The sequence below is a fragment of the Solea senegalensis genome, linkage group LG1, assembly GCF_019176455.1.
Source record: "Solea senegalensis isolate Sse05_10M linkage group LG1, IFAPA_SoseM_1, whole genome shotgun sequence".
Taxonomy (NCBI): Eukaryota; Metazoa; Chordata; class Actinopteri; order Pleuronectiformes; family Soleidae; genus Solea; species Solea senegalensis.
Window position 1 is genome coordinate 32,679,283 of NC_058021.1, and position 14,076 is coordinate 32,693,358.

General features: G+C 42.7%; 1 protein-coding gene across 1 annotated transcript in view; it reads right to left on the reverse strand.

Moving 5' to 3' along the window:
* Nucleotides 1-212: 212 nt before the first annotated feature.
* Nucleotides 213-14,076, reverse strand: part of LOC122778522 (cadherin-18) — an 89,765-nt gene continuing 75,901 nt past the window's right edge. Inside the window, exons 11-12 of the mRNA XM_044040501.1 lie at nt 10,283-10,534; nt 213-1,058 (exon numbers count right to left, since the gene is read on the reverse strand). Of these exons, the coding sequence (XP_043896436.1) occupies nt 538-1,058; nt 10,283-10,534 (773 nt within the window). The 3' untranslated portion in view covers nt 213-537. The remainder of the gene's footprint in view (nt 1,059-10,282; nt 10,535-14,076) is intronic.

Consider the following 14,076-nt stretch of genomic DNA (forward strand, 5'->3'; position numbering starts at 1 on the left):
ATCTGAGTCATAAATGACCATGAAAACAAACTCGGTGGTCAATACTGCATACATTCTCATGGCTCTGCATCATTCTCATCAATCTGCTTGGTGAATCACGAGGCACCTTTGGTAACACCTCCCACCGCCATGATCCCGACTATAGCACACAGTGATCAATACTTGGAGGAAGAAGAAGACAAATGTACAATTTTCTCACATATCCACTCGTATGGATTTTAGGACTTTATTAAGCAATAAAAAATATACACCAAGGAAAATCTCTTTTTTTTTCCTTTTCCCCCATATTGTTGTTGGCCCATCTCCAAATCTGATTCAATACTTCCAGTTGAACGTCCCATAATCCAAAGCGACAGATTGAAAAAGGGGAGGGGGGAAAAAAAAAAAACTGAGCGAGCGGTCTTTTTAGTTCAACAGTTGACGTTGCAAACCACCAGACCAATTTTTTTGAAAGCATCTGTTTTTGTTTTTTTATATTGTTGACTGGAAAAATTGAAAAACAGATTTGGTTTGAAACGGGAGTGAAATCGCCGCGATCTAGGCGGTCACTTCTGACTCTGCCTCTCCGTAGAGTTCTGCCAGTTTCTGGAACTCGGGCCCCCAGTCGTCCAGGTAGTTATAATCCTGCTCCGATTGCGTACCAGAGTCTAAAGGACTGATGGATCCCGTGGGTGAACCCTGACCCTCGTACGCGTAGGTCTGGAGCGAGTCATACGGCGGCACGCTGGTGTCCACGTCGGCCTCAACCAATCTCTGCTTGATGAACTCGTGCACTTCCGCTTCGTCGAGCTCCACTGACGGACTCCGGTGGCTGCGCGGCGGCGGTGGCGGCGGCTGCTGCGTGCAGTGTTGCCTCGCCTCCGGGCGAACATCCCGCCGGAACTTGAGCTCCTCTGCGGCGGCCGGGTTGCGGAGAGCTATGATGTCGAAGGCCTCTGTGTCCTCCTCGCCGCCGCCCTCGTCGTCGTAGGTGACCACGTTCTCTCTGATGTCCTCCTCGGAGATGATGAGGGGCTCTTTCTTGCTGCGCCTCAGTGTGATGAAGAGAACCACGATGGCTGGAAGACACAAGAAGAAAAATCTGATGTGAAATTTGGCCCAAGATTTTGTTTTGTACATAGATGAGATTAAATTAGAGATTCACTATATCTTTCTTTGTCCCACACCAAGGAAATTCATGTGTTACAGCAACGAAAATGGTCAGAGGTGGGTGAGCAACCCTTGTTTGTATCAAGTACAAGATAAAGGGAAAGCCAATTACTTTACATAAAATTTAGAGGAAGCAATAAAAAGTCTATAAAAGGAAAATATTAATATTTTCATGCTATGACCTGTCAATACGTGAAGTAAAATTCAGTGGCACAGAATTATTGCAGCATATATTTACCAGGATAAAGGTGATAAAGATTTAGATCTAGAATCTAACACTAAAACACTTAATTTACATTATTAGATGTATTACATTGCAACTTAAATTGTGTGTGTGTGTATATATAATACATTATTATACAATCTCTCTCTCTCTGTGTCCTCATCTTGCAGGTTGCAGGATCCAGATCCAGTTTTGACGCTATTACTGTCATTGATATCATTACTATTATGCTATAATTAAGGTTTATCAACAATCTCTGCTGCTGCTTGTATAAATTACATTGTAGTTCTATAAACACGTCATCCTTGACTCAGAACTGTCTTGTCTCAATTTATACATTTTTTTTTTCTCCTTTCACCCTAACCTGTCTTGGCAGATGGCTGCACATCTTTGAATCTGGTTCGGTCAGATTTCTCTTCCCAGTGCTTGCTCAGTGTGTGAACTCTTGGGTTGCTCTGCTCTCCATGATGTCTATGTTGTGATTTATTTATTTTTTTCCTTTTGTTATTCATGAATACATTTTAGCACCTTTAAAGATGTGTAGTTTTTATATTGGAATGGTATGATTAAGAATTCCAATCAATTGTACCAAAATGTAGCTAGATACTTTCATCCCTAAAAAAAGACAGAAAGGAAATAGAAAATAAATGAACGATGCAATTAGCAGAACAACATCACCACTGAATGGCATCACTTGATTCTATGCTAACACCAGTCACTGTGTACATCACCCGTGTTGTTGAATCTACGTGGTTCGTAAACAGGAAATGAACACGAGCCAGGTTTTATGTGCACATCTATCCAATTTTCCATCAGGACGCTCGCTACTGTCAACTGTCCCGAGTGTCAAGGGGCGATGAATCAACAGCGGCATCAGCCAGCATTAGCGCGCAGAGGCTGCGGCGGCTCTTTGGGAGTGCAAGCTGTTTTGAGATGATGACAATAATACGCGTTATCATCATTATCATTATCCCGCCTCATCCTGCATTAATGCATCAGGCATATGGAGCCACGTCTCGTGTAATAATCACCTCCTCTTTTAACGGAAGACGCGGGAAAACTGTGCCGCGACTCGCGCCACCATATCAAAGGAAATATGGGACGTGATGCTGCAAAAACAAAAAAATCGATCTGCTGAGGAGTGTGAGGAATCTGCTCCAACTGTTAATGAAACCACCAAGCCGAGTAATATTTGATGAGATCCTCTCGCACGGAACTCGCTCCTACATGGCTAATGAGAGTTATGCTTCTTTGGGTTGATGATGACCTCTCTGCAAAGTTGTTAACACCAACATCCATTTAATAAAATGGTGTCAGCACTGAGGGAAGTACATTTTTTTTTTTTTTTTATTTTACGGCGGTGCAATATCTAAAAGGAAGTTCATTACGCCACATCAGCAGAGATGAGGCAGAAAGATCAGTGTTCCCGCAGAGGGAGACGTCTGTATGCGTCGTAATGAAGTTGCACTAAATGTTGGCAGTGGGGAAAAAAAGCAGATTGAAGTCAACATCCAACTGTTCCATTATAGCTTCACTGTATAACTCCCGCAGATTTCAGCTCCAAGTGGACTTAAAACTAGAGATGTTCCGATACCATTTTTTCCCTCCCGATACTCGTGCTGTGGGTATCGGCCGATACAGAGTACCGATGCCAGTGTGTTATAAAAAATATATATCATACTACGCCTGCATGACTGTGATATGATTATCATTGGTGGTAAGGTTTGGCTCAGGTTAAACCCTCTGTAAAACATGAACGAAAACAGCAAATGGACACCATTTATTTTTACCAGTGATATGTTAATTCTTTTTTCAGCTTGTCCGTTTGTTTTGACTCTGGTCCAAACACCGCAGCACTGGCAGAGCTTCATGTTTCCATGACGACTGACCGGGAAAGGACGTGCGTGACGTAGTTTTTACATGACTCCAGATTGTTAAAATGAGTCTCTGAAGTAACGCTAAACTTTAAAAACAGAGGCATACATACGCAGCACACAGGTACACTGGTTAGTTGTCGCGCTGCTCTTTCCGTTTAATAAACGGGCCGCTCCAGTTTGACTGTAGGCGCACTAACGGCGCTAGCGCAGCTAACAACGCTAACGGAGCTAACTGGTAAATACTGCCAAATCGCCGACATGATAATAAATTATGTGGTATCGGATCGGTGCATGGACTCCAGTACTCGCCGATACCGTATCGGAGGCATTTCCGATACCGGTATCGGAATCGGAACAACTCTACTTAAAACACGTTGTTTACTGCGTCCGACACCCAGTCTCTGGTCTCCTGTCTCCGGGTTTTCTATTGTACGCTCTTTCAGCTCACAGCTGTCAGCTGACCGGCCAACCGGCGAGCTAGCGACAGAAGTTAATTTTCATATTGTTTGAAGTTGTTCACCTGTACCTATTAAGAAGCCACAAATGTCATATTCAAAACTCACTTTGTTTAAATACTTTTACTTTTAATACTTAAGTACAGTAAATGTCAGGTACTTTCAGACTTTTACTCAAGAAATATTCTAAAAGGCGACATAACTTCTACCAAAGTCATATTCTGGTAAGATGCTTGTACTTTTACTCAAATATCGCTTTCAAGCATTTTATACAAGACTGGGAGGTGGTGGGGTAAGGGTGAAAGTTTCCCTCTACTGAACCACAGAATCTTATTTTCTTTACACACGTGCTAGGGCGGCAGCTCTCAGCAGACTGTACGTCCATAAACTCAAGCCTAAAAGTACACGCGCGGATTAAAGGTGCAACAAAGTTGTTTGTTTAGCCGCCGAAGCCCGAGCTCCTCCGTCTCACTTGGTCGAGCGAGCGTGATCCAGTTCATACTGTGGAGGCATCGAATAAAACTGCAAAATATGTTCCAGCTCATCCAGATTTGTCACACTTGAGAATTCCTACCAGTGTCTGTGCATAAAGCTGTGTTTTTTTTTTGTTTTTTTTTTAAATCTAGTGCCTGGGATAAGGTGAGTTGGTCACTATGAGCAGAACGAATACATGTGGGAACTTAAAACTTCCTATTGAATAATACAAAGCAACGCACTTGCAAATTCTTACTCGACTGTAGCCGACACTTGCCAGAGCTCATCAGCTCGGATTAGTATATTCCCATTCACTGTGCACACTTAATTGCACTGCACTCACTACATTAATGCTCCCTGAATGGTCCATTCAGGGTCATTTCATAAGCAAAGACTATTGTTCGCTGCAGTAGCCACTGCACAAATCTTATTTATGATCCAATCACTGAAGATTACAGTTGCACTCTAATCCAAATCTAATGTGTCTCATCCAAATAAGAGGCTGTCCCCAAGTGGTTTTTTTTATATATTCTGTTCTGCATCGCAAAACAAAATAAGTCAAGTTTTTCTAGGTCAATACGAGAACAAGAAGTTATGATAAAATTGCAAATTATATGAAAAACAACACGAGGGCGAAAACAAACAGTGACAACTGCATTCTTTACTGTGATCAGTATCAATTTAATTAAATGCCATCCATCACCCGCAGTCACTTCTGAAACAGTGTAACAGATGCGGTTTATATTTTTACAAATAACAGTCCCTGAAAAATGTTCTCCGCACACAGTCAGACTGATGTTGGCAGTTTCCACTATACACTACTTTAAATTGGACAGAATCTAATGTGGACCTGCTGTGAAATATCATCTTCAAACTCGCCGAAATGTTAGAGGAAACATTTCCACACCCAGCAAATGTAATACTATGTGCAAGAAGCTACAAAGTCTACATCAACCAACTGCAGAAATGCCCAAATACACCTGTGTTGTTCATGTCAATTCAGTGGAAAACATCTGTGCGATTTAGTTCAACACCACATTTGCATAACGGAATATTCCGTCTCATTTAGGCAAAGTGAAAACGGCCGACGTTATCAGTTTAGTGCGAGTCTCGGGTTTCTGCTGCAGGCTTAATTACGTCGGCGATAAAACACGAACATTAATTGGGCAGAAGGGAAAAAACAATCGGACGCAAAAACAAATCACAGCGAGCAGAAAAGCTAAGCATGAGTGAAACAGACACCGATGTGCCACTTTAGTCTGAGTATCAACGCGCGAGTAGAAGACTTTTCTTCATGTTAAATGTTCATTTTAATCCAGAAGTGTGTTCATTTTGGATTTGGACAGGTGGAGGACACCCGTTTGTTGGTAAATATATCAATAAATGCTGCTACCAATGTAAATTCAAAATGGCCGACTTCCTGTTGCGTTGAGGCCAGGGTTACGGTCAACTTTTTTGCTCGCCTTGGTCCATGACATCTTCCCACCAAGTTTCGGGAAGTTCGGTGGAACTCAATTTTGCCTATTTTCACCTTGGGGACGGGACCTGAGCAATGCACAAGTCCGGGCCTATGCCAATATCATATTTTCTCCAGACCTGACCTCCATGCCAAGTTTCAAGAGTTTTTTATGCATGTTAACTGCCTAAAAAATGACTGTAAGCCGCGGATATACTAATAATCTGATAATAATCCGTGCCAGGAGCCATTTCAGCCCTAATAATAATAATAATAATAATAATAATAATAATAATAATAATGATGATAATAATACCTGTGTGTGTGTGTGTATATAAATATATAGAGTTAAAATATGTGTACACATGCACTGATTAAAAAGGTAAACTTTCACGTAAATGACAGAAGTAAACTTTATCACTTAAGAAGAACCTTTTTCGATTAAACTTCGTTAAGCTTTAAAATGAGATTAAAAAGTAGCAGACTAAATTAAGTTCAATGTGGTGCACGAATTAAAAGCAGTTCACCCTACTTTAAAATCAACTGTAATTGGGTTTTTTTTTCCCTCCTCTTTCCTATTTGTATATGTAAAATTACTTTTAATACGACAAATTTCACTTTCCCACGACTCTGCCCCCGGTGATCTGCATTAAGCAAAACGCATTAAACCAAATTAAAGCAGGAGTAAAACGCGTCCAGAATGCAGTTTTTTACAAATTCACACTGTTGGGTACAAAAAGAAAAACCCAGCGCACCTCAGTTGTTGCAGCAACTATTCTTTTTTTTGTTTTGTTTTGACTTTCCTGCATTGAGGACACAAGTCTGTCAGGAACTGCTCGACTCATTTGCATAAACGATCTGTCATGAAACCACGTATAAAAGCAGAGTCCACTGGACACAGAGGTCACTGTACAGATGATCTGTCCAGATCACACGTCAAACAACGAGATCCTCACGAAATCTGGCAGAACGGAGAGAGAGAGAGAAATACCCCGGGGAGAGAACAAAAGTCCCCAGTGGGCTTTTGACAGGCTTTACACTGCGGTTACTTATTGTGCATCTGGCAGCACACACACACACACACACAATCAGCTTTTCCTTACACCTACTGTATGAGCAATGTAGGATTATGAAAAAATGATGCAGATAGGTCAAATAAATGCACTGGAATCTGATTTATTTTGACAGCTACGTGTCTCTCGGGGTGACGGGTTAGCAAACCACTGGCAGCTGAGCTGTGTGTCAAACGCCTCATTTGTAACTGGAAGTGTGAACCTGACGCAAAGGAGGTCTGAAATAAATACACTGTTTGTGTGTGTGTGTATATATAGATATATATCTGTGTGTGTGTATATCAGTGGCGATTGCTGAAAATGTCAAATATGTCCCGCTTTGTCTTTACGTTTCAGAGCTAAACGTGCGCCAGAACGGCTGATTATCATCGATGACAGATCGTTTTTACACAATTTATTTTTTTTTTTTTTCCCACAGCAACTTCAACTGTTCTGTGATGACACATCATAGGTATTTTTGGACAAATGTGGCAAAAATGTCACTTCCAGGTAAGCTTAGCTTCTGTCTGGGAGTCAGTGGCGCAGTGGGTTTGGCGCGGATGCTGGGCTTCTGCATGATTGGAGGAACTGTCCGAAAGGCGGAACCAGTTTTTGATTGACAGCGTTGCAGAGACACACACACGACAGCGGAGCCTTTACTGCAAGGGTGGTCTGTAGACAAATAGCTGGTCGTTGCGTGTTATTTGCAGCAATATAGTAAATAAAAACACTATTACAGCATTTCAGTTTAACATAAATATTGTGAGGGCCACACGGTTGGTGTAGTGATTAGCACTCTTGCCTTTGCAGCAAGAGGACCCAGGTTCCGGACCCAGGGTTCCAGCGCCGGTTGTAACAAGGGCCTACATGGAGTTCTCTGGCTTCCTCCCACAGTCCAGAAACATGCAATATAGGGATTGGGTAACTTGGACACTCCAAATTGACTGTAGGTGATGTGTAGAGTGAAGCACCCCCTGCAACCCACATGTGGAGGATAAAGCGTTTCCTTGCTCTGTGATTGTTTTGCAGAATTTATGTAAGAATTTACATAAAGACAACAGGCCGTACTGCTCTGTCAGTTGCTACTACGCTCATCCACCACGGTCCTAACTGGGAGAGTGGCGCCAACATATTCCACGAACGACAACATCTGAGACCTCTCTGTCCTAAGAACCGCTATAGGATGCTGCGTAGAACCCTCGGGCTCCCGGGAGACACAAGCACTGCGAGTGGGGAATTTTGCATAATGTACATGTGTGCGGTGAGCTTTTGTATCTCCCTGTTCATGTTCTCTTTCTCTCTCTCTCTCTCTGTGTCCTAACTAGGATAATGCCTGGTGCCGACGATTAAGCATTCGGAACGCGTCTCTCACTCAAGCGCCAAACAGTGGTGATGGCCTTTTGTTCGCACTCAGCCAGAGGCTTTGTCGAGGCGGAGGCAGACAGCCAGTATGAATATGCATAACCTTCACGCACTAATGTCCACAGACAAATTTGCTAAAGAGAGGGGCGAAAGGAGAGCAGTGACGCCGCAGAAGACATGTTACGAGACAGTCCACGCGTTTCCGCCGCAGTGTTATGATCGCAGAGGAAGGAGTTTGGTCTGGAGTGCCTTATACTTAAAGGTCCAGTGTGTAACAGTGTTTGCATTAGTGTACAATTTCTTTAAAATAAAATAGTTTGGTTTTTGAAGCCTCAGAATGAGCCTTCGATATCGCTGAAGTGCTGGAAAAATGGAGGGTTGAGTCGTTCATTTGTTGGATGTCACTAGTTCTCACACGTTTGGACCATGTGTCCGTTTTTGTCCAATAGGGACCAAAATCACTTGGATATCGGTAAAATAAAAATGTTCAATCCAATATGATCCAGAAACCTTAACATATTATGTAAACGGTTCACGTGAGCAAGAGACATCATGTGAGGTATATGGAATAATTGCGGAAAATGTCTTCTTGGACACAAAATTGAGCAATTCAGCTTGTTTTATGTGACACATAAAGTTAAATGTACATGTTAAAGTGACTGCGTGCGGTCACTTCACAAACTGGCTGCCATAGTAACGAGGCATGCACGGTTTTGTGGGAGCTGCGGTGGCGGGGGCTGGCGACATAGAAAATAAGCCCTGTTGTGTTTTTTACTGTTTACATTTCTGACGGGGTGTTTGTGTGTGTGTGTGTGTTTCCTGTATTCAAGGTGCACAACACATCCGTCACACATGATATCAACGAGAGCGGTTTGTGTTGGCTGTCACCACATTCCTCCACGCTTGTCCTCTGCTCCTGTAGTCACAACATACAATGTCAAACACTTGCCAGGCAGGAATGCAGGGGGGGGGAGGGAGAGGAGGGTTGAGGAGGAGGAAGGGGAGGAAGAGGACGACGACTCTGCTGCATTGATATTAGGAGAGAGCACTTAAAGCTGCAGTGCGTAACTTGGTTTATTGTTACTATTCTGCCTCCTGTTTGGTCTTCGCGGACAGAAACGATGGAGCATCATTTGCACGACAGGTTCTTCATCTAGAGACCTGACTTGGAGGAGCGCTGGTATGCATACAGCGGCAGCACTGGGGTTCAAACCGGCAAACTTTTCAGCGGTAGAATCCACTTTCTGAAACATTTTTTGTGGATATTTCACGGCACTCCAACCTGTTTTGTGAGACGCAACAGCAACACTGGGCTAGTAAAGCATCTGCACGCTGTGTATAATAATGGATGCGGCATCCCAGTCCCAGGCTTTTGGAAGCAGAATATGCAAGCGGGCACCTATTTGGATGTTAGCGTGATTGACAGCTAGTATTAGCACTCATGTGAAATGATTTATTTCCCATTTTCCTGTAAATGAGAACGTTAGTTTTCCTAATCTTCCACCGAAGAAGAGCTGAAACGAGCACATTTCTTCGTAGACTTCCATTAAAATGTTGTTCTTTTTGCAACGAGTGGAGTCTGTCACAGTCCAGTATGCCGTACCTCCATCTGTCTTGACATAAAAACACATCACTTCCTGTGTGCAGTACAGGAATGTTCCTATTTAAAATGATTCAATCAATTCAGTTAAACTTTATTTATCCGAGACAATGCAGTGAGACATAGTGGACATAAAGTACTCTAGTACTTTATATATACTTTTCTAGCTCGTATGCACCTGTCTGGGCTTTTCAGAAATAAAGAGCATCACATGGACAGTAACAATGACAATAATATAAGACGGTATAAACACCAATGCACTACAGTTAAAACATTTGCTGATGTGTGCCCCAGGCACAGTGGGGTTACTCTCTGTATTCTTTCAGTTGCCGTCACCTCCTTCGTGACCCTGGAGTCTCACCATCTCCTTTCTAGTCACCTCTCCTTCTGTCTCTCTCTCTCTGTCCCTTCGCTGCCCTCTCCCCAACATTTATTGCTCTCATTCTGAATTCTCCTCGCATGTCTATTCATCCCTCTCTCTCTCTCCCACCTCCTCTGCCCTTGTCCATCCCTCTCTGCTCCTCACTGTACATCTCCTCAATCCAAAGCCTTCAGGGCATTTGGCCCCCGGGCTGTTCAACCCCCCCCCCCCGCCCCAGCCCACGGTCCCCGCAGAGGTCGCGCAGCAACTTACCCAGCAGGATGACGATACACAGCAGGATGGCGATCAAAGCCCCGGTGCTGAGTCCCGCCGAGGAGAGGAACGCCTCGCCTTGGCACATCCGGATCCTGCCGTGGCGCTGACACGGGCACACCCGCAGCGTCAGGGTGCTCGTGCCGCTCAGCGACGGCTCCCCGCCGTCCCACACCACGATCGGCAGCTCGTACAGCTCCTGGGTCAGGTGGTTGAAACGTCTCCGCCTCCCGATGATGCTGGCTGTGCTGTCTATGATTTAAAAAAATATTAAAAAATAAAAACATTTTAATAATGCTTTCTTTCGTTGAAGTCTGCAATTACCTATTTAGACAGACACTGTCAGATGAACAGGGAGAGAAAAAACATTTGCCACAATGAAAGGCTGCTGCTTCCACCGTAGCTGTGTAGCTAATTAATTTTGAAGGTGTTCATTTACTATTTTCGGTGTGGAGCAGCTCACCTTGGCCTCTGCAGAAACGGCTCACTTCATGGAACATGTCATGCAGATAAAGTGGAAAAGGCTGACTCGACAGAGGAGGGAAAACAAATAAACCAGGGCTCCTCGTGTTTGTATCTGTAACAAATGGCTTTGGTGAAATAAGCTTACTGTGTGTTTTATGGGCTCTTCAAAGTAGACGTTGATGAAAAAGACCAAGAACTGGATTTGCATCCTTTCAGACCGAGTGGTTTGTCAGGAGACATCTTGTTTTTTTAAAGTGAAAAGGGAACATTCGTACTGTATCGAATATGAGCTGAAACTAGTGATTGGGACCATAAACGCCTCAGGGAAACATTTACTGTATTTTATTAATGTTGGAGACTCATAGACCATGTACTTAATGTAGTTTTCTAGCTGGAAAACAAACTCCTGTTCTGAAGCACCCAATATTTGTGTATTGGATGACAACAGGTGTCAATAACACCGGTGTCCACTCATGCGTGCTGTTCTTTATCGTCGAGGAGGGTTGGATTTTATTTCCCCCCGTTATATATGTATATATATATATATATATATATATATATATATATATATATATATATATACATATATACCTATCTATCTATACTGCATGTGCTGAGTATGGACGAGAGAAAGTTTGCATTATGACAAATCAAACTACATGGGTGGATGATTCACGTATAACCAGGATGAGTAATCCCAGCCTACCGAGAAACAGGTGACCTACTGCACGCGCACACACACACACACACTGATCTACACGGTATTTTAAGCTCCAAAAATGCTGAATCGTGCACAGGGCAAACCTTTTTTTTTTTTTTCCTTCCCACACCCAGCGTATTCAAAAAAATAAAATAAAAATCTCAGTCACGCTACTTTCACGCTGCTGCTCTGAGACCTCGCCTCCCACTCCAATCTCACTGCTCCATCTCTGAATAATTATAATGATCGACAGTTGGAATGACAACGTGTACTTCAAGCTTTATTAAGTCAGACTCGCGGTTTCACTGCATCAGCAGGCGCGCGCACTGCTTTCACGGAGAGAGAGTGAAGGATGCAAATAACGAGGGAGAGACGGGGGAGGCGGAGGAAGAGGGGGTGGAACTGTTTGTGTGTGTGTGTTGGTGTACATGTATTTGTGAACTCTTTAGGACCTCAAACACTGACCAGTCGTCCGAATTTCTGAGGAACTTGTCACGTTTAGGGCTAAGATTTGAATGTGTGGTCATGGCTATGGTGGCATTTACACGCCACCAAAAGGACGAGCAATTAGCATTAACTGTGCTGCCTGTGACATTACCTGGGACCACCGGGGGAGGGGAAAATGTGCTTTTAAGGGGTTTTTCCACAAATCACAAGCAAGCAAAATGTGAGAGTGAGAAACTTCACACAGGCAGAAACGAGAGTGTGTGTGTGTGCACAGCTTTGTGGAATTCCCAAAGCACTGGGTTCATTAGGCTAAAGCTGTCAGGGTGGAGCCACAGATGTGTTACAGGGACATCTTTGGGGTTGCCAAATAAATTTGCATATCCCCCCCCACCATTTACACTTTTATATAAATCATACTGTTGAAGCACGTCATGCAACACAAATATATCTTGTACTGTATCTAGGAAACATCTGGTTTACCTATGGAAAGTAAATACTGGAGTTAAATAATTGCCAAGTCTTGTCATGATTAATAATGTTTAAAAAGTATGAACCACTACCTGAAGGCACTGCCCTCACTTAATTTTGGCATGTCTTATGGAACATTTGAATAGCTTTAAACTCTATATATCACAGCATATTCTTTTTCTCCTTTAGTGTTTTACAACAGTTGGCGTTTGCGGCGTTTCATCACAGCCTCCTTCTCAAATTAAAAAAAAACTCTTTTTCCTGAATCTCCTTTTTGCCTTTAACGCTAAAACTAGAAAATCCTATTTTCCCCAAGCATACAGTTTTATACGTATAGTATACCACTTTAAGGTTTCAAATAAACCACTACTGACAGACGTGGAGAGAGAGGACGTGGGAAACGTTAGCCCTCCAGACTCGGAAGAGTCAAATTCTTGTATTTCAAATGTTCACAAGTTCATAAAACAGTGAAGCAAAACATGGATGAAACAAAAGAATCCTGAGCACAGACAGAGAGGGAAACAATTATAACTGCTGTCTGAAGGATCACATCCACTGGACATTAAAGTACTTATTTGTCCTGGGTTACTCATCAGATTATCACAGATTATCTTGTTTTGTATGCGACCGGTGACTAAAGGCAGAGGTGTAAAGAGTAAAAGAACCACAAAAATTATAGGGTCTACAAATGTACTCAAGTTAAAAGTAAAGACAGTAGCCTTTAAAATGTACTTTTTTTTAACAAGGTTCTTTCTTGTGTTGTACAAAAAGGACAAGGGAGCACAAATTTCACGTTAATTGTTTTTGTAATTAAAGGCAAACCTTTACAAATTAAAGTGGTCACAAAATAAAACACGTAAACACATTATGTATCAGTCAACCTAGGTCAAAAATACTTAAACTTTCTCTTGTCGTAATCAGTCTTTCACCTGTCCTCGTTGTTCACCTGTCCTCGTCATTCATTCATTTATCTTTTTTAAATCTAGGCAAACTTTTGTGATTTTAAACGTGGTGAAGTACAGTACTTAAAAAATACAAGTCCACAAAAACCTGCTCAGTTACAGTAACACGAGTAAATGTAATCACCAAAGGTAATCTCTCTCTCTCTCTCCGCCAATATGGACACATTGGTTTTCAGTTTCCTTTTCCAAGGATTCCTTGCAGCATAGGTGGTCCTGGAGCAGCTATATGTCCATAAGAAAATACATCGGCAGTAAACTGGGGGTTTTAACACATCTCTACATGCTTCACACGTGTGTGTTCATGCACTTAGCTGGATTCCCTGAGAACTCTGGTGTCACTGATGGGATTCAGCATGACTCTTGTCTCCACGTGCCGCCTATAGAGCGCCACATGCTGAGCGGCAGGATGGTTGGATACATCGCTTGTGTCGTTTATTTTATGTTTCTGGTTTTAATTGCAGGTGGTTTAGGCACTTTAATTGATTCTTTATTCTTTATGTGTTAGGTTGAAGTGCCATATTCAATTCCCCGTATCTTGTGTTATATTCTTTTTATTATTACATCCTTTTGCGAGCTGTCAGTGAATGCAAGCTCAAGGACGTTGACTCGTGTCGGCTCAAAAAGAGACAGACAAGTGCAGCACGTGGTGGCAGGCACTGGACACTTCCTGAGACAGAAGTAGACAAAGCTATAGTTTTGTGTGTGTGTGTTTGCAGAGAAATGACGTCCATTGAAATTGGCCGAGCTGTGTC